At 36.3% G+C, this 25,768-nt stretch overlaps 1 protein-coding gene across 2 annotated transcripts in view; it reads right to left on the reverse strand.

Annotated features, from left to right (window-relative positions):
• The window catches only part of SLC44A1 (solute carrier family 44 member 1), a 213,510-nt gene that overhangs the window by 49,617 nt on the left and 138,125 nt on the right, over nt 1–25,768 (reverse strand). For both annotated transcript variants that reach the window (XM_020995459.2, XM_020995458.2), the window contains exon 5: nt 8,840–8,933. In XM_020995459.2, the coding sequence (XP_020851118.1) occupies nt 8,840–8,933 (94 nt within the window). The remainder of the gene's footprint in view (nt 1–8,839; nt 8,934–25,768) is intronic.

Genomic DNA, 25,768 nt, shown 5'->3' on the forward strand with positions numbered 1-25,768 from the left:
GGGCTAGGAACCAAGTTTCTAAGGTTCATTAGAATCTCAGTGTGTACTTGACTAGCAGAGTAACTCAGTCACACTATCTCTCTGTCTTAAGTTCCCTATCTGAAAAAAAAAAGCAGAATTACTTTTACTGGTAATTAAAGCATACTTAAGGAACTCATTCTATCCAAGGGATCTCTAAGTATAGTGGGTATTTAGTTTGCCTTCTTTGCTAGTATTTAAGTACAAGAAAGAGAGCATGCTATTAAGACAAAACCATCCATGTGATCAACAAGAGGTAATTTTATGCTTTATAGAAAAGCAATTTGCTATCGGGAGAGAAATAAAACCCTCCAGCTTTGAATGCTGTTGCTGTACCTCAGGAAAGCTGCCCACCATTCCAAACAGCAATAGTCTTTTGATTTTTATTTACTGATAAACAAACATTTTCTTGACCTGAAATATACCTTAGAAAGCACTGTGTGTAATGTGCAATAATAAACCAACGCTCACTACTTAAATGACTAATTTGTCTTAGCTTACTACTAAATGTCAAAATTTGAAATTGTCACTGAAATTCAGGCTTCCTGGGAGAACATGAATCAGGGATGAAATTTTTCATTTTCTGACCAAAGACCTACTCTCTCTAATGATCTAATAGTTATCAGGTCACAGGATCTTTGTTAACTTATCTCAGGTTCACCTTTCTAAATAAGAAAACAAGGCATCTTCTCAGAAGTAACCAGAGGCCACCAATGAGGAGTGAATCTTGGCTCCTTATTTGGAACTTTTAAAGGGCTGATAATATTCACTCTGTACCAGCTCTCTCTTCCTACTCCATCCTCCTGTCTCTCTCCCTACCCCATCCCATATAAATTTTCTTCTTCATGGGTCCTGTCACCAGAATTAAGAAAATATCTCTGTAAGATTCTAGCATTTTCTTTTGATTGTGCCTTTTAAATTATAATCAGAAAGACTTGGGTTCAAGTTTTGGCTCTGACATTTACTAGCTATGTGATCATGGACAGGTCAAACAGTGTTTACAACATAGAAAAACTTACAGTTAAAGAAAAACTGCTTGAAATATGAAAAAAAAATGCTAATCCTTTCAAAAAGAAGAGATGGTAATTACTGCATTTACTGGTAAAGATATTTACCCTTGAAAGCACTGTGAGGAATGTGGAATAACAAATTTCTCTGTGCCTGTTTCTACATCTGTAAAATTGGGATAATAATACCTCAACTAGCTATCTGACAAGGCTGTCGTGAAGCTTTAAAATGAAACAATATAAAATGTGCTGGAAACCTTAAATGATCACATAAAGTTCTTATTTAGTTAGTAGCATTAGACTCTTAGCTTTAACATTCCACACTTTGACCTAAAATAGTTATCTATGTAACTTGTACAGTATCATTCTAGCTTAAGATGATCCATTATTCGATGATATTTCTGGACCACAAGTCCAGATCAGATACTGAGAACAGAAGCCTAAACTGACCAGCAATCAATATTTTTGTCCCAGAGATACACAAACATATTCACCAGCTAGTTTAAAAAAATGAGCCTGCCTTGTATAGCATTTCTTCTCTCAGCTATCTGCGACATTTAAACAATTTATGGTTTAAATTGGCTTCATTGCATGCATACATTATGGTCTTTTCAGGGCAAACTGTACCTATAAGAATTTTAATGTTTAAGGGATTTTTAGGATATATAAAAGACATGTCATCTAATTTTACTGGCTCTCTCTGAGGCATCTTATATCTGCAGTTACCAGAGGATTCCAATAGCTGGTCAGTAAGAGCTAACAAAACAATCTCCAGGGGCTTTTTCAGACCAGCAGGCTAAAAAGGGAGTTAACAGACCATGCTTTGGAGACTCTTCTAGGCTATCATGAATTCAGAGCATTTGTAACTGACCAGAAGAGGCTATGAGAGAGTGTCTACAGATAAAGCCTAAGCACAGAAATTCTAACCTGTACCTGGAGGCAGGAATCCATTTGGATACTTATTAGCAATAAACTATCTTAGCAACTCAGTCTAAATGTCTTGGTATCCAAGCATGCATTCTAGAGAACCACTGTTGTGAAAGGAGCAGTAGTTGAGGCAGTTAGGTAACACAGTGGATAGAACTTGGCCCAGAGTCAGGAAGACCTGAGTTCAAATCTGGCTTTTAGGTACTTACTAGCTATGTGTCCCAGAAATTAAGTGACTTGTTAAAAGTCATATAAGAAGCAGAGAGAAGAGGTGGGATTTGAATCCAGGTCTTCTAGCTTCAAATCTATTATTGATTTTTTTCATTACACTACATTTAACAATCATGAAAGAAAATTTCTGCATCTAAAATGTTGCCGCATATCTTTAACAGTAAATGCTGTAATTCCTATCTCTTCTTTTTTAAAGGATTAGCATGTTTTTTTCATATTTCAAGTCACTTTTCTTTAACTTGAAGTTTTTCTATGTTGTGAATACTACTGGAAACAAGGTAGGAAATAAAAAAATAAATTTTTAAAAATGGGGGCAGCTAGGTGGCGCAGTGGATAGAGCACTGGCCCTGAAGTCGGGAGGACCTGAGTTCAAATTTAACCTCAGACCAAACACTTGACACTCTCTAGCTGTGTGCCCCTGGGCAAGTCACTTAACCCCAACTGCCTAAAATAATTAATTAATTAAAAAAGAAACAAGGTAGGCTTGGTTCTCATGCTCCCCTCCTTATCTGTATTCTTCCCTTTTCAGACATGGCTGTAGTTGTACCACATTGTAAAGATGGTTGCATAACTGTATTTACCTATGTGCTTATGCATATGCATATGTGGTTACGTGATGACATGAACACAACTGTCCTCTCCTTTTGTTGTCATTCCTAACTGGAGATCTTAGTAAATTTATTTTCTTTAGCCCTGTAGCTTCCCAGCATCCCATTTCACCTTCTCCTCCTCCCATCCTCTCCTACCCCTAAGGTGGACTGAAAAGGGAGCAATTAATTCTACAGTACAGGTGTTTTGTGCTTCCATTATTATCTCAAACACTTGAGTCCAGGGTAATTACCTTTGACTGAATCCAAACTTCAATTTATTCTGTGAAGTTTGGATTCAAACGGCTGCACTTGAGGACCTAGAAGGCCATATGTGGCCTCGAGGACACAGGAACCACCTCTGGTTTAAGCACAGTCACAAAGGCTTTAGTTTCCTCATTTTTCAAATGCAAGAACTGGACTAGATGAAGAGTTCCCAACCTAGGGTGCACACAGCCCAAGGAGGTATAAGAAGCTCATCAAGGGGGTACAGGAATATTTAGTCTATGACTGTACTAGCCTACTAAATTAATCTCTTTATTTCTTATGTGCAAATGCATGGTAAATTCTGTAATTTCCTTTAAAATTGAATGGGAGCATGGAACCCTCAGACTTAATTATTTCTAAAGTCCTGTCCACCTCTGACTATGATATAATTATAAATCATCATCAAATTGCAACAGCAGTAGATATAACTAAGGATTCGAAAACACTGGGACCAGCCATGTGATCCAAATATAAAGAAATAGGCTTGGGGCAGCTACGTGGGGTAGTGGAAAGAGCATCGGCCCTGGTGTCAGAAGAACTTGAGTTCAAATCTGGCCTCAGATATATAACACTTACTAGCTGTGTGACCCTGGGCAAGTCACTTAACCCCACTGCCTAGGCAAAACAAAACAAGAAATAGGTCCTTAAATTTTAATTTCTCATTTTTCAAGTGGTACTGGTAAAGTGATCCAGGTCTTGTTAATCCAATTCATTCTTATATTGTACAAAAATTGTTAGATCATGTTGTGTGCAATTCTCTTTGCCTATTCTGCAATCACTATGAAAATGCCCATTATAGTAAACATTTTTAGGAACTCAGAAAAACCCTGTGAACTTTTCATATATTCTAAAATATGTATACATACATTATTCTATATATTTTAAAGTTAAAAAACCTGCAATCCCCTTTTGTACCTTTTGTTTTCTTCTATGACCTCATAAAATTTTTTTAAAAACACAGAACTAAACCTTCCAGCTCTACTATCTATCCCTGTACCTCAGTGATGGAATTGGCAAAATGTGGTAATGCAAAATTGAGCTACTGTAGCCAAGAGCTCCATGGTCAACATAGGATCATGAAGAAGAATATTAAAATGTACCATTTCCCACCTTGCTTTAAAAAGCCAGGTGATGGAACTTGATATATTAGTTAATTTTGCTAATTTTCCCTCTTTCTTCTTTGTTTCTGATTATAGGGGGTAGTTCTCTGCACGCATGGGGGGATGGATATACTGGGCATTGAAGGTGGTGTAAAAACAGAATACATGTAAGAAACCCCCCCAAAACTTAAAAACAAAACACATTAAGAATAGAAGCATGCAATTAGTCAACCAAAAATTAGAAAACTATGACGATGACTTTATAACCATGTGACCTGACCCATGTCAGTTGTTAAATTAATTGACATTTCTAAAGTACAAAGTTTGAAGTCAACCCATGCTGACTGAATGTCTAGCTCATGGTCTTCACAATGTTCTGCTCTCCGTTCCAATGGATATGTTACAAATAGGAAAGTGGAGGGAATATCAATATTTGGACCAACTTACTAAAAATACAAGTAAACCCTCAGGTTAAAAATTAAACTTCATATTTAAAAAGATAAACTACATTGCCTAGAAAGACTCTCCCCCCATCCCATCACTTATAATACGCAGTTTTATCATATGTGGAGTACTTAAAAATCTTAGTCATCAGACTCCTGGAATTACTTATCTTTTATGTTTATCAATTAAATGATGTATTTCAAGTAATGCAATATAAGTGATTTTTCAAGCCTCCTTGAACAAACAATAATTTGGAGAATACTGGCCATGGAACCTGTTTCTACTTTACAATTTTTCTTTTAAGATGCTATGTTTCTCACTCAAAAAGAAAGAACTAAAACAAGGAACTATTAATGAAAACTTCTGCTACCTTTTGAGGTCTCAATTCTGGAGGCTTAAGAGGAGTACATATTTCCATTAAAAATCTGCTGCTTTATCACATTTGCTGGAAGCTCAAGTAACCAGAAAAAAATATAACAAGTACTATACCAGCTTATTTAGTAAAAATGGAAAAAAAAGATTTTTCAAAGACAAATAGTATTTTAGCTAAGCAAACACTTTGCCCATTATTACCCTTTAAGTTCATTAAGTGATAATACAAATTAATGAACACCCTCAAGATATGATGAAGCATCAAAAAATGTTTAACACACCTGGTTTTAAAATATTACTTTTTAACTGAAAGCAGTTGGTGGTCATAGGGATGGTGACTTGAAAGCAGTATCATATTAGAAGGCAGGAATCTGCAACCTGCATAATTATTAAAATTTCTGTAAACACAACTGCAGAAAATCTCCATGTAAAATGAATTGTTTAAGAAAATGTAGCAATAAATATTTCTGGCAACATCTTTCCAGCTTATAGAAGTCACAAAGCACATCAGCTGCAAATCTAACTAGAATGAAAATTTATTTTTATTTCTCCTGTCTTATTCCTACCATTATCAATCTTTTTCCCTCTTCTGTTCCTGTACCTCTTTCTTCAATTTTTAATTTCATTCCAACAAATTAACATTTTATTTTAGCTGGTAGTTATTTATCATGTCTTTAATGTATTTCCCCTATTCTTGCTCTCTCTGGCTGTGCAGGAAAGCTGGCCTTATAAGAAGGCAGAACATCTCTTTTCCCCTGGGGCCACAGGGCTGAAAATGTCACCACTAGAGATTGATTCCATTGAGCTAAGCATTGCCCTTTCCAGGAGCGCTCTTTGAAAAAACAAATACTCCCAAGAGGAGTAACACATTAAACTATTATCAGTAACTAACACTTTCTTGTAAATCAGTTTATCAGACTGCTCTCCTCTATAACAGAAGGGGCACTGTGAGCGTAGTACTAGATCAGATCTTAGGAACCTAGATCTAGAGCTACAAGAGAACTTGGAGTCCATCTAGTCCAATCGCCTTGTTTTATAGATGAGGAAAGTAAGGCCCAGAAAGATTAAGAGACTTGCTTAAGGTCACAAAGGTAGGAAATGTCAGAGCTGGCTCCTAAGTGTCTTAAGCCCTGTTCCATGCTGACTTCTCTCTGGGTTCAAATGTCAGTTCTAACAATTGCTGTCTGTGTAACACTGGATCAGTCACTTAACTTCTCTGAGACTCAAATTCTGACTCTACAGAGCAGATGTTACCACTTGCAATAACTTGCTTATTACTAGAGTGGTTGTGAGGAAAGCCCTTTGTTGAATTCAAAGTGCTGTAAGAATGGGAGCTAGTCTCATTATTAGGAAGGTCATGATATGCTGGAAATCATGCAAAGGACACCTAGAAGGTAAGGAAAAAAAGACTATTACAGGGAAAAAGTCCAAAATATATTTCTTTTCCAAGTTAGTTCTAATTCTTTTATTTTCCTTACCAATTTACAACTATTTCTACGTAAACAAATTCCTATATTTCAACTTCGTTCTCTCTCTTTTAGCTGAGATACTGCAGGTTTCTCCAAAGACCAAACCACATAACAGAGTCTTCTCCAAGTCCTGTTTCATCTGTTACTCTCCTTTTGATGAAAACTCTCCTTTTGTCTTTGTCATAACAAAAGTAACTATATAAAAATATAACCATATTATAACATAATATTAATTATGTCAATATATATCTTACTTATTAATAATATATTATATAATTAACTATACAATAACAATATTAACTATATAAAATATAACTATTTTAACAAAATTAACTGTACCCTTAGTTACATCCTCTCTTGATAGTTCTCTACTATCTCTTTTCTTTTGATTTCAAATACGTAGGTTTTAGTTGAGAGGAGACAATAGACTGTAAACAACTAGAACAAGCTAGTATGGGAAACTGGAGATGTTTTTAGGGATAGCAGAAATACTTTCTTGAATGGTTTGGGCACAGCAGTATGCCATTATTAAGGGATGAATTATAAGAATTTTTGAGTTTTTTCAAAACTTCTTAGCCTCACAGGGATGAGTGGTAGGCAGAGGTAGGTGGGAAATGTGTCTTCTGAGAAATGTTCTAGAAAATCTTCATGTAGAATACAAGGACACCCACATATGAATATATCACACAATCTCACTGTTGTGAGATTAACACTGTTATTCCTCTATAAAATCACATTTTCAAGTCCTGAATGGGAGTAGAGTGGGAAACAGGGACAGCAGCATGGTCTACTAGGGATTATGCAGTTGAATAGCAGTTGATATCATATTACTCTAATATTTTCCCCCTTTATTTTTGAAGTACTTTTGCCAGTGGCCATGAAAGATCATTTCCTATTAAATGCATATAATTGGTTTAAGCAAAGGCAAAAAAGTATGAGTAGAAAGAGAATCCTATAATAATTGGTGATCCTTTTTCAACTAATCTAAGGCAACCTCTTCCACAAATTCACTCTCAAAATCGCCTAATATTCCCAGTCTTATGATGTTCAGTGGAAGTATCATATGGTGTTCTGAGAATCTGGTTCCTTAATAAGATTTTGGCTCTATAAATCAAATACATAAACTCTTGGGTAATCTCAAGCATTAAGACCAGATAAGAAGTCTTCATTACAGAAATTAGCACCTTGAAATATGAATAACAACAATTCACATTAATATAGCATTTTAAGTTGCATGTTGTACTTTCTACATTCTATGAAGTAGTTAGTATAAGTATTAGTGTCATTTTACAAAGAAACTGAGGGTCTGAAGCAATACAGCTCCAAAGTATCTGAGAGTATTCAACCCCAGGTCTCTTGACCTCCAATGGCTAGCACTCTATCTAATCCAATTTGCTGTTGAAAAAAATCTCACCATTAAGAGGTATGGGTTTAAATATAATATGTATATGAGAAGATAATTATCTACCATGTTTTAAAGTTTAAAAAGGAATAAAAATGGAACCAAACAATGTAATATATATGTATTATAAACATAGATATATACCTACACATATAATATGTGTAATACATATATATTTGTGCAAGATCAGCCTTCTAAAAGACTTTGGAATCTATGAGTTTTTATTCCTGAGACTGGGAGACAGTTTGGTACAAGAGCACAAAGAGTAACTGATCCTAGTGTATATGTGAGTTCAAATGCCACCTCTCACACTTATCATAAGTGTGATCTTGGGGAATTCACTTAATATTTCAGTGTCCTAAGCAACTCTTTAGATTGTCTATTCCAGAGCGGTTACCTATCTGTTATCAGTAGTGGGAGTTTGTTTACTGGGAATTCTTGATACCAATGAAATCACAGGTCAGGTCCACAAATACATAAATATATAAGTTGACTACAAGGTTGAGAGTCTAAAAAGGAAAACAGCATGTCACTACTGAGAACTACATCATATTTCTTTGCAGTGTAGCATAGCAGAGAGTGCTGAACCTGGAATCAAGAGAGACCCTGGATTGAATAATGGCTCCAAAATATAATAGTAATGTTACCCTGGGCAAGTGGCTTAAGTTCTTTGAGAATGCTTCTTTATCCTTAAAATGGGGATAAAAATTCTTGCATTATGAACCTTCCAGAGCTACTGTGAGGAAACCATTCTGTGAACCTTACTACACTACAGAAACATAAGCTATTATCATTCCACCAATTCTAGGTAGGAATTTTTATATCATCATCTTTTAGAAATATGATTTCAGAGTATAATTCAATTTTATGACAAACATAAATTTTAACACATAACCTATTTTCCCTAAGAATGTGTAGTTTAAAATGTCACATATTTCTTTCCTTTGCTTGGTCCCCCACCCCCTACCGAAAAGGAAATAAGCCCATAACAGTTAAACATTGCAATTAAATTTACCTCTCAGGAACTGGGAGTTTGGGGCAGAGAACAGAGGCTTTTGAATGTGTAGTGTATTCTGATGGCTTTAAGCTGTAGATACATAAAGCAGAGCCTGTTGGAAAAACAAAACAAAACAAAACACCGTGATGAAACAGTAGTCTTAATACATTTCTCTCTGTGCCTTTTTTTTAATCCATGTTAATGTTTCAGTCAATTAAGCTATTTTAGCTGGCTTTATAATTATGATGACTGAAATGTTCTAAATCTATTAACCAAATTTATAAAGCCTTTGGATTCTTAAAAATGTATTTAAAATAAGTATTTCAATAACTGTAAATGTAATAAAATGTTTATTGTTAAAATTATTTTCAAATTACCTCCAAGTAGACATTCATGCTTTTAACCAAAACAGGGATCTGAATTATCAAGAGACATGATTTTTTTTTTCATGTAAAAGGAGCCACAGCAAATAGCTATTATTATTGTCGGTCAGTCACGTCTGACTTTTCGTAACCCCACAGACCATAGCACATCCAAGCTGTCCATGGGGTTTTCTTGGCAAAGATACTGGATTGACTTGCTATTTCTGTCTCCAATGGATTAAGGCAAATAGAGGTTAAATGACTTGCCCAGAATCACACAGCTAGGAAGTATCTAAGTCCAGATTTGAACTCAGGTCTTCCTGACTCCAGGCCCAGCTTTCTATCCATTGAGCCATCTACCTCCTCTTCAAATAGCTATAGTGGAGGTAAATAGAACAAAACTATTAAGTGGATTCCCTGGCTCCCAAAAGCATAAAAACCTAGGTCAATTCCATAATATATTTATTTTGTAGTATTTAGTTGGGTAAAATTCTGCCTAATTTTTTCTGAAAATTAGATTTATATAATCTAATGAATTATATAATACATGATCTATTTATTTCAGAAAGAAAAAGTCATCAAAACATTATTATGTTGATATGGGAAATAGTTTACATGTTAATCTATTAAGCTAATAATCTAGCAAAGGGTCCAGTGTTCTTTAAATGATGAATTTCAGTAAATGTTGACTGGTCAAGGAAACATGAAGAGCTAGGATTTAGAGCTAGAAGGGTCCTTAGAGATCACAGAATTTAAGAGTTGGAAGGGACTTCAGTAACCATACATGAATGTATGGTCCAAACCAGAAGTAGGGAACTTGGGGCCTTGAGGCCACATGTGGCCCTCTAGGTCCTTAGGTGTGGCCTTTTGACTGGTCCAAGTTTTACAGAACAAATCCTTTTATTAAGAGGATTTGTTCTGTGAAGTTTGGGATTCAGTCAAAGGGCCACACTTGAGGCCACAGGTTCCCCACCCCTGGTCCAAACCACACATGAAAGGAATCCCTAGGGTAAAATACCAAAAAGTTGATGAACTCATAAGAAGGGGCATTCCACCACCTCTCTAGGCAGCCAGTTCCACTTCTGAATAGCTCTGTTGGGAAGTTTTCCTGATATTAAACTTAAAACGGTCTCTTTTCAACTTCCAAGTCTCATCAGTTCTACCTTCTACTATCTAGCCTATCAAGTCTAATTTTTTCTCCACATGACAACCATTCAAATACTTAAAGAAATCTATCAAATTCCTCCTAAGTCTTCTCTTCTCCAGGTTAAACATGGCCAATTCCTTCAATGGATCCTTATATGCTATGAACTCAAGGCACTTCACAACTTTCATAGCTCCTTTTTTGAATACTACACAACTTATAAACATCCTTCTTAAACTGTGACACCCACAACTGAACACAATACTTCAGTTGAGGTCTGATGAGGGCAAAATACAGTGGGAATATCACTTCCTGATCCTGAAATCTATACTCCTCTTAATGTGACCCAAACTGGCATTAACTTCTGGATCTTCCATATCACATTGCTAATTCATATTGACCATGCAGTCTACAAAACAAAAACAAAACAAACCCAGATCTTTTTTCAGAACTGCTAATTATGCTTCCTCCATCTTTTCCTTGTAAAGTAGATTTTTATACCAAATACCAAGACTTTGCATTTATCCCTACTGATTTTGATCTAAGTTGATACAGCCCAGCACTTTAGCTTGCCAAAATTCTTTTGGATCCTAATGATTTAATCTGACCCCCTCATTTTAGAGAAAAGGAAGCTAAGGGCCAAAGAAAGGTTGTGATATGACTTTGGTTCTATTTCAGATCTGTTATTCTGTTATCAATTTAACTAAATCAAACAAGCATTTATTAAGAGTGCTATGATGCACCAGAGATACAACAACAAAAACAAAAATAATCTCTGCTCTCAAGCAGCTTACTTTCTACTAGGGTAAGAAAACATATACAAAAGTAAATACAAAACACAAAGTAATTGCAAAGAGCCCTAGCAACTGGGGAGATCAAGTAAGAAACTGTATAAGAGGTGACTTGAGCCTGGAATGGAACTAAGGATTCTAAGAGGCAGAGATGAGAAAGAAGAGCATTGCAAGAATGAGGAATCATCTATGCAAAGATGGGAATTGTTGATAGTGCTCAGCAAATAGCTCAATTTAGCTGGAATGTAGGGGTGAAGAGATGGAGTAATGTTAAATAAATCTTGGAAAGACAGGTTGAAGCAAAATTGTTAAGGCTTTAAATGCCTATCCAGCAATGGTGTCATCTCACATGTGTAGCATATTGACTTCGAAAACTACAAACTAACATTATCTTTGCTTTATCGTATTTTTATTCATTTTATTAAACATTTCCCAATTTTAATCTAGTGTTGGCTGTACTTACGAATTCTGTGGGTCCCATTTGCTGTGAGTTTGATACCTCTGCTACAGTTTAACTGTACTAAAACTTTGGAGACACTCTATATTAGAGGAATTTGCTGTCTACTCTAGAGGCAATAGGAAGTCACTTGAGTTTATTGACTAGGGTGGTGGAGATATAGTCAGATCTGTGCTTTTGGAATATCAATTTGGCAGCTGTGTGGGAGATGGAGTAAAGAGGGGAGAGATTAGATGCAGGAAGACTAGGAAGTTAATGCAGTAATTCAAACACGAGGTGACTGTGAACAGAATTAAGGTGGTATGAGTAGAAAGAGGATATATGAGAGAAATGTTGTAAAGTCAGAATTGACAAGGTCTGAAAAAATAATCGCATACAAGGAGTAAGGATAAGGATGACTCTGAGGTTGAGAACTTGGATAGATAGAAAAACAGCAATTCCCCAAAGAAACAGAAAAGCTAGGAGGAAGGTGTGGGTTTAAGGAAAGAAATTAGTTCTGTTTTGGACATGCTGAGTTTGAGATGTGTATAGATCATTAACATGGAGATAGCCATTAGATAAGGAGAGCTCCAACTGGAGGACTGGGCATGCTGACCTAGGAGTCATCTACCTAGAGATAACTGAACCCAAGGGAGCTGATAAGAAAAGATGAAATATCTGTATGTGTGTGTGGGAGTGGGGGAGACGGACAGAAACAAAGACAGAGACAGACAGAGAAACAAAGAGAGACACAGAGGGGAGTATTGAGAGAGAAGGGAAGAGAGCCCAACACAAAAAGTTGTTACTCCATCTGTCCATGTGTATAAATAAAAACCACACGAACAGGATCATGAGAATACTACAGTATTCAAGTGAAAGTTCTATTTATTATTACATCAAGAAGCAGTAAAATAAGGATCAGCATCTTTTCCCCTAAATTCCAGACTTCTACAGCACCAAACCAGTAGCATCTCCAATGCTATATAGCCAATGCTATTCAAAGACCAACAGAGACTTCCAGCCCAAGTAATAGCTATCAGAATGTTTAGATAACTGGGTAAAGCCAATGGGATTATACTGGCACTGTAGTCTCTTACCGATCACTCTGGTTAATTAGAGGGAAGACACATACCAACTAATTTACATTAAAATACTTAAATGATTTGAGACTACAGAAATTTTCCAGATTTTAGCACTGATAATTAGTACATTAAAACATGATGAAATACATTTTCAGCTTATCTAGCATGCTGTTTTATACATGATTAGAGTTTAATAGTGACAATGTGGCACAGTGGATGACCTCAAAAAATATGAAAACTTGGTTAAAAACAACTAATTTCTTAATGTTCCAAGTAGCTCTTTAAAGATCCTAAGGTGTATAGAAGGTGCCAAACTGCAATGGTTGAGGAAAGTCCCTCACCTGGGGCTTCCCTACCTCAGTGGGGTCAAACTCTAACAGAAAAGGATCCCAGAGGTGGAGAGGCAGGGAAAAGGGATAGACATGCTGACTTAGAAAACCACAAATTAACATTATCTGTTTTACTGTGTTTTTTATTTCATTAAACATTTCCCAATTACATTTTAATCTGGGTCATCTGCACTCAGGAGTTTTACTTCCAGTTGGGCAAGTGTTATGCAGAGAGTTTGACACCTTTGTCAAAGAATTATAGGTCCAGGCCCCACCCTTTTTCTAGAATGGAAAATATTCAACACCTTATATATTTCTATCATGTTTGAAGATATCATTCCTATATTTTATTTACAGCAATGTTACTTCAAACAACTTAGTAGGGAAATCTTTTTGGTTAATTCTGAAGTGTCTGAGTCCTATTGTTAAACTGACTTAGCAAAGGAACTCCCTAGGCTAAGCATGACTCTAAGAGTGATTATGAAGCGAGTTGCCAATTAAAGGTAGAATTTTCCAGCACCAAAGAATAAAAAAGACCCTCTTGTTGTTCTGGCAACTATAGAACTTCATCTACAGAGAACACCACTGTCTTTCCCAGTCCTTCCACATACAAAAAGCAGGTCAATACGTATAATGGAGCTCATTTTTATAAATATTTCCCCAGGATAAGACTCAATGAAAGCATAATAGCCTTATCACCAGTGTTATTCTGGAACACAGGCCAATACTAAATATAGTTACTGGGGGAGGAAGAGTGTTTCTGCGAATTGTTAGCAGTAATAATCTTAATGAATCTGACAACTTTTCCATTTATACAGAGTTTTTAAAAAATGAAGAATAGTTTCAAGTACTAGTTCCATTTTATAAGAAAATTTATTTCTATTGAACATTTCAGGATAATATATTCTCTTTTTCCCCTTCAAAATGGCAAACATGCCTTGGCAACCCATTAAAAATAATTTTAGTTCTAACATTGAACTACAGTGTGTTTTTGGCCAAAAGAAGCATGTGAAAACGATACCAGAGTAGTAATGTATCACCTAAGACAAGTTTAATTCAATCCAAGAAATATATTAAGGCCATTAATTAATTTATTAAGACAATTTTTTATGTTCAAGGCACTAAACTAGGGGCTACCAAAGAGGAAAAAAATGAACTAGTATCTGCCCCCAAATAGCTTACATCCTACTGGAGGATATAACATGTATACAGATAAATAAATTCAAGATAATTTTAGGAGAAAAAAAAGGACTAACAAGAAGGAATCAAGTAAACATTTGTGGAGCACTTGGTACACTGAGCCTGGAAAGAACATTAGGATTCTAAGAGATGAGGTGAGGAGATGATACATTGTAGATAAAAAGGATCAGTTTTTTGAGGACAGGAGATAGGAAATGGATGCTAAATTTTACTAAGAACACTGAAGGACCTTGAGTCCATGCCATATAAGAATTGGTTGAAGGCACTGGGGATATCTATACAGGAGAAGAGAAAGTTTAAGGAGGTAAACATAACTTTAAGGCAGTAATAAGTGAAGAAAAGTTAGAATGAGAACCATAGATACAGGGCTGGAAGGAACTTTGAAGGTCATTTAGTCCAATCCTCTCATTTTACAGATGAAAAAACTGAGGACTTTGGCCACAGAGTATGGGAGCAATGGGTGGAAGCTGAAGAGGTAAATTTAGGTTTTACGTAAAGAACAACTTCATAACAATTAGCGCCAGACAAAAATGGAATGGACTGCCTCAGGAACTATTGAGTGAGTCCTCGCTGGTTCTGCCTTCCCTGATCCCACCCTCACTCCCCAGCCTCCAACACACGCATAGACAAACAAAGGTTCACAGGGACAGATAGGGTTTGGATTAAATGATCAATGTTTTCCCTTCCAATTGTGGAGTTCTATGGTTCTATGAAAGGTAAATTCAGCAATCAGCTAGTAGGATAGTTTGTGATGAGGAAGAACATGAAGTAGGAGTGCTAGCAGCCAAATTGTGTGGGGAAAAGGGGAATGTGATTTCTGAATGCTCAAGTTAGCAAGTAGACATCTTTAAGATTCAAAAGTAGTTCTAGCTAGCACTAATAAACTTGCCTCTAAAAAAATTAATGAGCTTGAAAGTTATGAACTTAATAAACACCAACAAGCACGAACATTTTAGTAAGCACCAAAAAACAAAAAAGACTGTTATATGAAACTATGAACTTCTGTTATACAGTCTGTCTTTTTTTTTCCATCACATCCAGCCAAGTTTTTTTATAATTCAATTTAACATGGTAGTTCTAACACTGCAGTTTGTCTGTGTCCCCTTTTGAATTTCCTTCTATTATATTGTGTTTTTTTCATGATTCATTGACATTCTTGTTTGTCTTCCTTTTTTTAGTATCCTTACCACTAGCACCCTATTTCTCACACTATTACCCTCCCCCTCCAAAAAAAGAAAAAGAAAAGCTCTCTCTCTTTTAACAAAAAGTAGTCACACGAAACAAATCCTGACATGGGTTATGACTTCTAATTCATTACTTCTACAGAGGAAGTAGGAAGCACACTTCATCATCAGTCTTCTAGATTTGGAATACGTTGCTTTAATCACAGTGTTTAAATCTCTCACAGCTATTTTTTTATAATTAAACTCTCCATTTGAAACAAAAGGGCATGAATTGCTACATGCCAATTTGTCTTCATTTTGATTGACAAAGTTCCTAATTTCTGGCTCTGAGCACCTACTCTTCTTCCTGGCTTTTCTATTACTGGATCATATAACAGTCTTCTCCTGTTTACATGTCATCCTGTAATATTGGCCTTTACTCCCTTGCCTCTTAAGACTCTCTCCCTTCTCCCTCCCTAACCTGTTCCTAGCATTCCTGTTCTAGGGAGGCAGTTGATCCATCACGTGCTACTACAGGAAAGAGAGGCTTTGACAGCAAAAAACTTAGACTCTTGGTTATAACCACTCACCTCAAATTAAAGAATTAGGAACCAAGAAGCAAAACATTCTTTACTTGACGTCATTCATCCTTATAACTTAGGTAGCTATAAGGTGATCCACTTTAAGTCAGTGTTCATTAAACACTCTTTTGTGAATCTATGATACTTTAAAAGTTTGTCCCATTTCAACCCTACCTCTGCCACTGCTCCTTCTTAGTCCTTATTCACCCCTAAGAGACTTTCCACAGTAAGCTTTCAATTTTTTTCTTTCCTTAAACCTCCAAGTGTCATCCTTTCCCTCTAAATCTCATCCTCTCTGTAAAATCACCTCAGTTTTACAGAGAAGAGAGAGACCATTTGGCATGAGCTCCTTCCCATGCTCCTAATTCCTCGCTCTACTCCTAACAGAGCTAGGAGCTGTACCTTAGCAGACATTATCATGAGTTACTCAGATCAGAAAAAATTATCATCTGGTGACCAAATTTTTGTTCTCTAGGTCTTTCCAAATTTTGCTAGGCTGGTCACTTTATGACAGACATACAGCTTACCACTAGACTGTCTATATTCAAAGTCTGAATTCATTAGGATGTACCAGAGTTTACAATCTACTAGCAAAGCCTTCAAGAACCCAGGTCACTGGACACTACTGTAAAGCCTCTGTAAGTCTACATAAAAGGTCACAAAACTACTTGATAATTGCAAAACAATGAATATATGAGATTCACAGTAACAGTATCAACCAATTTTATACATGTTGAGGAGAAATGGTATAATGATTAGGGCTATTGTTGGTCTGGGAAGGAAGTAAATTTTGACTTGGTATTTGATTATAGTAGATTTATAAAAAATTAGTGGTGAAAATATGGAGCCCAATCAAAAAGTACGTGTTGAGTCAAAAAAAAAAAAGTAAAGAATCAATTCTATCAGAGTAGGGATTATTTCATACTTTGTATGTATCCTAAATATCAATGCTTGGTGTAAAGTAGGCTCTTAATAAATGCTTGCTGACTGATTGATTTGGAGCTTGAAGCGACCTAAAGTTCATCTAGTCTCTCAGGGAGTTAATGACCTAACTTGAGGGGGAAGACTAACAAGACATGAAAGAATTAGAGACCAATTCAATGCTAAATTGTGGTGATAACTGACTGTACATACAAATAAGAGTTTAAAAGAGATCAAGGACTTTAGCAGCAAGAGAACTCAGATTAATACTTTTTTAAAAAATTCACTGTCTCTACTAAGTTCATATTAAGCCTGAAAGATACAAGTACAGTCCCCACAATCAAAGAATTTACAAACACACCCCTGGGACTTAAGCTGGGCCTCGAAGGCTGAGAAGGATTTAGATAAGGAGAGGAAGCTGGGGTAGTAGACAGGGCTAGGATAAGAGTCAAAGGGAATAAAATTTAACCCCACCTCTGTGGTTTACTACTTATGTCTGAATCCCAGCTGCACCACTAGCTACCTATGTGACTTTCTGGGCAAGACAGTTCATTTCTCTAGTCTCAGTTTCCTCATCTGTAAAAATAAGGTGATCAGACTACATGAGACTAGATGAGCTTTACCATCTTTCTACATCTAAATCCATAACACCTCCAGGCTGTGATTTTGATTTTCTGAACTTGACCCTATGCTCTCTAGAAGCTACCTTTTTTTCTTTTGCGTTGTCTTCTGCCATTAAAATACAAGCTTCAGGAGAACAGGATCTTTTTTTTTGCGTGTGTGTGTGTGTGTGTGTGTGTGTGTGTGTGTATAGATATATAGATCTATATATATCTACATATATAGATCTATATATCTATATATCTACTATCTATCTCCCCAGTGCCTGGTATATAGTAAGAGTTAAATAAATGCTTGTTGCTTACCTGTCTGTATTCCAGAGGTCAACTAGTTTTAGCCTCTCATATTGCAGAGCCACTATTGCCTGCCTTGGAGTCAGCTGTGTTTGGTGGTACATGTCTGCAGTCTCTTGCTACTGGGGAAACTATTTGGGAGATCTGAGCTGCAGTGGCTTAGTGGGTGGATGTCCTCATTAATTAATACATGAGGCATTAATATGGTAAAGGGTGGGAGGAAGGCAGAAGAACAGTTATTGCCTATGGAGGAGCAAAATGGTCAAGGCTTCCAAGCTGATCAGATTGGGATCAGAATGATGAGTGGTAATCCTTGTACCTCTGATTTGGGGACAGAGACAATCTTTAAAGGGGGGGGGTTCAAATTCTTCCACTGAGACATACCATAGCTATGTGATCATGAGGAAAGTCACAATTTCTCAGTGCTCCAGGGAACCTTTTAAAACTAAGTTAAAGACAAGTTGTTTCTCCACCAAGAGTTCCCCAATTAAAGATACCACAGGGCCCAACAAAAAGGAAAACCCCCCTACCCTATGGGATTGCTATAAGATCCAAATAACATAAAGTATTTTAAATGCTAAAACACTAATTAATATGATTAGTTTGTGTTGTTGTCAATATGTAACTGAAGCTCCAGAGAAGTTATATGACTTGCCAAAGGTCACTCTAACAGTAAGAGACAGAAACAGGTTTTGCACCTTGATCAGCTGACACCAAATCCAATACTCTTTCTACTGCATCACACTAAATAAAGTAATAATTGAGAGTGAGCATAGTGCTGGATAGATTAAAATGTACTCCTTTTGTGGAAAATCTTCAAAGTTGGACTTGATTTGGTAAGTAGTACAAGACATTAATTACAGGTTTGGGAACAGTATGTGGTACTTTAGGAAAATTAGCATGGCAGAGGTACATTAAGGGTGGTGGAAGGATAAACCGGAAAAACGGAAGAAATCAGTTAGGTGACTTGCAGTACACAGAATGATGAGAGTTTAGGATGAAAGCAGTGAGAGTAGAGAAAAGATGACTTTGTGGAACATTTCAACAGAAAAAGTGAATGAACCTAGTAATTAGCTAAATATAAGAGATGAAAATTAAGGTTAAGTATGATTCTAAGATTTCTAGCCTAGGAAATGGAAAGAATGGTGGAACTACTAGTAGAAATGGGATGGATGGAAAGGGGAACTGGTTTGGAAAAAGCATAAAAAAAGATAAAATCAGTGGCAACAAGAGATGACTTTACATAGTGTTTTAAGATTCAAAAACACTTTCCATCACCTTGTTTAAGCCTCCAAATAACCCTCTGAGTTAGTACTATATTTATCATTGCTCCCATCTTACACATAAAGGGACTAAGCCTCAGAGAGGTCAAGAGACTTATTTAAAATCATATATCTAATAAGTTGCCAGAGGGGATATTTGAACCCTTGGCTTCCTGACTCCAAATCCAGCATTTTATCCGTAATGATGTAATGTTTCTCACACATAGAAATAAAAGCTCAGAAGCAGAAATGAACCTAGAAAAGTGGCACAGCTATCCCTCATTTTATTGGTAAGTCAACTGAGGTCCAAGGAGGATATCTAACTGAATATACATGGTTAGTTAGTGGCCAAGCCAGTACTAAAATCACAGGTCTTCTGACTCCTTATCCAATGTTCTGATATTGAATTTGAGACAGAAGTAGGATAGTCTAATCAAGATACCCTTTAGGCAGTTGAAAACATGGTGCAAATGAGTGATGTGGGTATAGCATTGGGAGACAGCTGTACCTTAGAAAACTGAGAGGGGAAAGTCAGAGGAGTATAAAGATAAGCTCACAAAAGGAATGAATATGGGCTATAGAATAATTATAAGGTGGGGAGTGGAAAGGAGGAGAGAGAAGTCAGAGACAGATTTAAAGAGACACCAAGGTAGAATTTCAAGAAGCAGTAAATGGCCACATTAGATAGAGAGAAACAGTTTCAATAGTCAGTAGAGCATACATATTACAGGAGGCTAATTAGGAAGGGACTGAATTTATAGGCTTACATCACACCTCTGAAGAGTTTGACAACACAAAAGAAAATATAAGGACTGTGGCTATAAGGAGTGGTTTAAGGAGTTTTCATGGGTGAGATGGAAACTATGAATATTTAAAGATAAAAAGTGAAAAAAGGAAAGGCAGCCACGGCCACACACAGGTTTAAGAAAATAGAAACAAAAAAGATAACTATGAAAATGATGTTCTGAAGAAAATGGTAAGGGATGTTTAACTGAGGTAGCCTGTCTACAAAGGGATTTTGGCATAATCTATCATTGTGATACAAATTCAGAAAATACATACCTATAAGGCCTAGTGCCATGCTGTTACCCCACCCAGTTACAACCACAATCAAACTGAGAACCTAGGATGGCTACTTATGGCCTGAGGGCACACCGAAAGATTTCCTATGGCCCTTGAAAAATGTGGAGGATATGTACAGGATACATGTAAATCCTCTATATTTTTCGAGGGCTGCCTGAAATCCTTTGATGTGCTTGCTGCATATGGCCTACGAGCCACAGGTTGTGCAGGCCTGTTCTAGGAATGGGTAAAACAAACCAAAAAAATGTTTTAAAGAAAACTTAGTATGTGAGTGGGAGGATAATACATCTGTGAGTACATATGAAGTTTCTATAGTTATATACTGAACCCTGTTATGTAAATTACTAAGTTGTATAAACTTTGTAATACAGAGGAAACATGGTTCCTTCAATTCTTGCTGGATCTCAAACAATTCTAGTATCTACCGTTGCCAAACCATTCCACTGCATATCCCAGATTCAGGATTCCTGGGAGCTGGAGTGACTGTACCACTGATGATACATGTGTTCCTAATATGAATCCTTTTGTTCCATTTAATAAATCATTTTCTTGGATCTCCCATGGCGTTACAATGACATTTCTCACTCAAATCTCAAAACCTGGCAAGACTTCACAATGGGGAAGAGCTAAGTAAGGAGAAAAATTCTTCCTCTAAGACTGGAAAAACAGATAAGAAGACAGAATTACAGAATCTTAGGACTGAAGAAACTTCAGTGTTTATCTAGTGCAACCTAGCCTTGAGAAAATAAAAATTCCTCTATAAATGTTATCTGGCTTCCAAACAGTGAGGGATTCACTGTTTAAACGAGTCCATTCAATCTGAAGACAGCTTTAGTTGTCAGAAAGTATGCCAAGCACAATCTATCGTCCCTGAAACTTTTGCCCACTGCTCCTAGTTCTGCCAGCTAAGGGGGGAGGCAGCAATAGGGCTATGCTGGAGGGAGAAGGAGAGGGCGTGTTAAGAGCACAGGAAGAAGCTCATGCCAAGTGGTCTGAGGAAAGAAAGAGGAAAGAAAAGAGGAAGAAACTTGGAGTGAGGGGAAAAGGACTTCGGGTATCTTAGGGACTAAAAAGAGCTGCAGCAGACTGGATAAACCATTTAAAAGTAGCATGGATTCAGAAATTAGAAAATTACATGCATGTAACTGGAGTGACTGGGCTAAAAGAATGTGAGTGAGCTGAGAGTAAGGAGAGAAGTCTTAAGAAAATTATAGGAAATTTGGATTGGGTAGGAAGAAAAGCTAAAGACATGTGCACGTGTGTGTGTGTGCGTGCGTGCATATGTAAAGCACAAGTGAGATCCTTGAGAGCAGATAACGGTTTCATTTTCTGTCTTTGATCAGAGAATCATACATTGAGAGCTGGAAAGGGACTATGGAAGCCATTTAGTCCAATTCTTTCATTTTACAGAGAAGAAAACAGGCTCAGAGAGGTATTCCCAGCACCTACAATAATTCCTATAATATAGTGCTTGCTGAGTGACAGACTGACTTGAGAGAGAGCTATTAATAAGTAGCCTTCTAAATTACTCTGCCTAGTTTTCAAAGTCCTCTATAACTTTTTCAACCTTACTTCCTATTACTCTCCTATAAACATTTTGCTTCACAAAGTCAAAAAACATTATAGCATGAAGGGACCTCAGAGATCACCTAGTCCAAATTCCTCTTAACACAAAGGAGGAAATTGAAACACTAAGAAAATCATACAGCTAATAAGTAACTGAGTAAGGATTTGAATACAGGTTTTTTGAGTACTAGTTAAGTTTTATTTAAAAAAGGAAAACAAAAAAAATTCTGAACAAAAACCACATGAGATTAACGTTTCCATATACAAAGCAAAACAGAAACAGGATATTGTATATGAAGTCACAAATCTGCATCACTTATAGCTTGCTTCTCTATATGTGACACATTCAGTATATTATTTTCATGCTGTCCTGCCTGTTTCCTACTGCTCTTCCTTCTGTTTTCTTCTATGTACTTTTAAAGGCTCCAACAGTCCTATTTTCTTAGTTTTCTTCATTTTTTCAAATTTTGGTAATCTTGATAATCTCCTCTCCATTCCCCCCTCAACATCTGCCTCCTTCACCATCCCCACCCTAGCCACCAATGGAAAGAAAGATAAAAAACCCTCTATACAGTAAAGCAAAACAAATCAGTCTGCACCTTGAATTCATTACTTTTCTAGTGTTCTTTTCACTATACCATGCTGCTCTAATCTGAACAGTCAGAAACTTTCATAAACTCTCAATACTGTAAAAGATAGGAATTCCTCTTGAATGGAGAGAAGAATGAATAAGGAAATGTTCTCCATATTTGGCAAATGCTTCAAATACATACACAGATACATACATATATAAAACTAAAGGAATTAAGTACAACTTTTAGAGATTCTTCTCACAAATTTTTAAAAGATTAGCCTTCCTAAAAATTCCACTAGTAGATGTCAAGAAGTACTTAAGAATAATTTCAAATGCTATTATAACAACCTGAAATTCTTTGCAAATAATATGGTATATCTGTACACCATTAAGATGAGCCTTATATTATTTTTCAAGTCTAATGGAGCTTAAAATTAGCATTAAAATTGTTACCTGGTAAATAATATCATTCAATTTCACTACATTTTAACAATTCATTGATGTAAAATAAATGAAAATGTCTCTTTTAAAACCATATTGGGAATGGTTGTACAAGTTGTGGTATATGAATGGAATACTAGTGTGCTATAAGAAATGATGAGCAGGCAGATTTCAGAAAAACCTGGAAAGACTTACATGAACTAATGCTGAGTGAAGTGAGCAGAACCAGAAGAACATTGTACACAAGTAACAGCAACACTGTGCAATGATCAACTATGACAGACTTAGCTCTTCTCAGCAATACAGTGATCCAAGACAATTCCAAAAGACTCATGATGGAAAATACTATCCACATCCAGAGAAAAAACTATGGCATCTGAATGCAGACCAAGGCATACTATTTTCACTTTTTTTCCCCATAGTTTTCCACTTTTGTTCTGTTTCTTCTTTCACAACATGACTAATGTAGAAATATGTTTAATATGATTGCACATGTATGATCTATATCAGATTGCTTGCTGTCTTGAGGAAGGGGGAGGGAAAGGACAGAGAAAAATTTGGAACTCAAAATCTCATAAAAAATGAATGCTGAAAACTCTCTTTACACGTAATTGGAAAAAAACACTATTTACAAAAAGCCAAAAACTATATTATTTCTACCTATGTGCTTTCAACCTGAAACAGAATTATTATAGCCTCAAAACTGCACAAGTAAGAATTACAAGCCTATCCCACATCTCATAGTCATAGATAACATCTTTCAACAATACTGTCATTAACAGATCATAAACCAGGCCTTCCTGGAATGTTTCTGGCCAATTGTCCACTTACAACACTGTTGCTATGGCACTAACTGGCTCCTTCCCCCTGTTCCCATACACATTGTTTTGCCTAATAGCATGTTTTCAAGTGTATAATTAATGCCATGAGGCAGCGTATCTTTGTATCTATGATCCATGTGAATCAATTTACTAAAAAACAGGTATTGTGTCAGGATAGTGCCTTAGAAAGAATGCTGCATTTGTAGACTACTACTTACGAGACGTGTAACCTTGGACAAGTCACTTATTACACTTATTACTGTATATAGGGTACAGGGACCTATTCTATCTACAATAACTGATGCCAGTCTGCTGTGTTTTTTTTTAAAAAAAATTTAAGTCTTCCTCCTTTCTCCTTTCCTTGTTATATCTAGATACCACTGTGTGTCCTCTTGCCTCTATTTTATTCTCTCATTTTGTACATAATTATTTGGGTGAGGGCAGGCAGGGAGGCTCCATCTTTCCTAGGGAGGTAAAGTTCCTGGGTTCTGTAACAGATGTTATTTGTGGGTGCAGGCCTGCCTTCCTAATCACTTTGTTCAGATGCTGGGAGTTTGAGAAGTATGATATCTGGATCTTATTGGTTCTATTCTGAATAAAGCTGGATATTAAACTCTCTTCTGACTAAAAGCCTTTCTGAAGAATGTCTAGGGGATTTGACCAGGGTTATTCTTTCCCTCAATCCAAATGTCCTTCCTCTAAAGTGTTGGGCCTGGAGTCAGAAAGACTCCTCTTCCTAAGTTCAAATCTAGCCTCAGACACTTAGTAGCTGTGTGACCCAGGACTAGTCAGTTAACCCTGTTTGCCTCCATTTCCTCATCTGTAAAATGAGCTGAAGATGGAAATGGTAAACCACTCCAGTACCTTTGCCAGGAAGACCCCAAAAAGGGGTCATGAAGAGTCAGACGTAACTGAAAAATGACTAAACAACAACAAAAAGATGTCACAGTATATTGAGTGTAGGACTTGGGACTCAGGAAGACCTGAATTCAAATCCTGCCTCACATAATTCACTATCTGTGTGACCCTGAACAAGTCTCATTTTGCCTCTCCCAATCTCAGTTTTCTCATTTGTAAAATGGGGAAAATAACATCATCTTTCCCATAGGGTTGTTGCGAGGATCAAATGAGAAAATGTATATAAATTGCTTTGCAAACCCTAAAGTCTTATATAAATGTTAGCTATTACATTTAGCAAGCAATGCCTTCTTTTAAGATTAAAATAAGAATATGCAAGAGGAGGAGAACAGAAAAAGAGGGAGAAAAACTCAACAGTGAAGAATAAGATGATTTGTGTAATCTCATATGGTGACAGATGAGTTATCCAGAGCAGAAGCCATTTTTTTGAACATCAAAGGCCTAAGTGCATTTATTTAAATAGTATTCTGTTACTTAAAGAGGCCATCTGGTATAATGGAAATAGCATTGGAATTAGAGTCAGAAGATATGGTTTGGAATTCTAACTCCGATACTAGCTATGTAACCTTGGGAAAGTCACAATCTAAGCCTTAGTCCTATCCTTTGTAAAAATGTAAAAAAAATTATGCTATAAGCTCAGGATTTTGTGAACAACAGCATAAAACTGGATCAATTCTTAAAGAGATTTTGCAAATAGTTTAATATTTTTGAAAAACTACTTTTCTTTCCCAAATTTGAAAAAATTTTAAGTTATTTCTAATCAAACATTTATTAAGTGCCTATTTCCAGTTCCCTCTATGAACCTTTGCAAAGTGTCAAGTATTTGATGGTAACTCCATTTATGAATGCCAAATCATGATGCCTATTATCAGAAATATATTAAGTCATATTTAGTTTAATGTGGGTGGTATGTATCTGAACTTGTGATTTCACCGGTGCGCTCTCTTAATGGAAACTTCATCGATGCAAAAAGGCAAATTACAAACTCATTTGTAATTTACAGTCTTAGAATTGTCTGGGGACTCTCAGAGGTTACATGATTCCACCATCATCAAAAAGATAGTTATATGTCACAGGCAAGACTTGAGCTCAGATCCTTTTAACTTCAAGGTTCACCACTATATTCACTAATCCATGCTGCGTCTTATAGACAATATTATGTGCTATACTTGTTTTTAATTTATAGTAATTATTGGAAAATCCTTAAGGAATTGTTCCTCAGAAAGAAAAATAAGGATTTACTTTTTTTCTAAGTGATCTGATAATTTTAAGGTTCTTTGATTGTGGCACTGAGCCCAGAAAGCCTATAAGTCACATGACCATACAAGAATAAGTAGGTAGTCAGATCATTACACAAAT

This window comes from Phascolarctos cinereus, unplaced genomic scaffold (assembly GCF_003287225.1).
Source record: "Phascolarctos cinereus isolate Bilbo 61053 unplaced genomic scaffold, phaCin_HiC Scaffold_4;HRSCAF=312, whole genome shotgun sequence".
NCBI lineage: Eukaryota > Metazoa > Chordata > Mammalia > Diprotodontia > Phascolarctidae > Phascolarctos > Phascolarctos cinereus.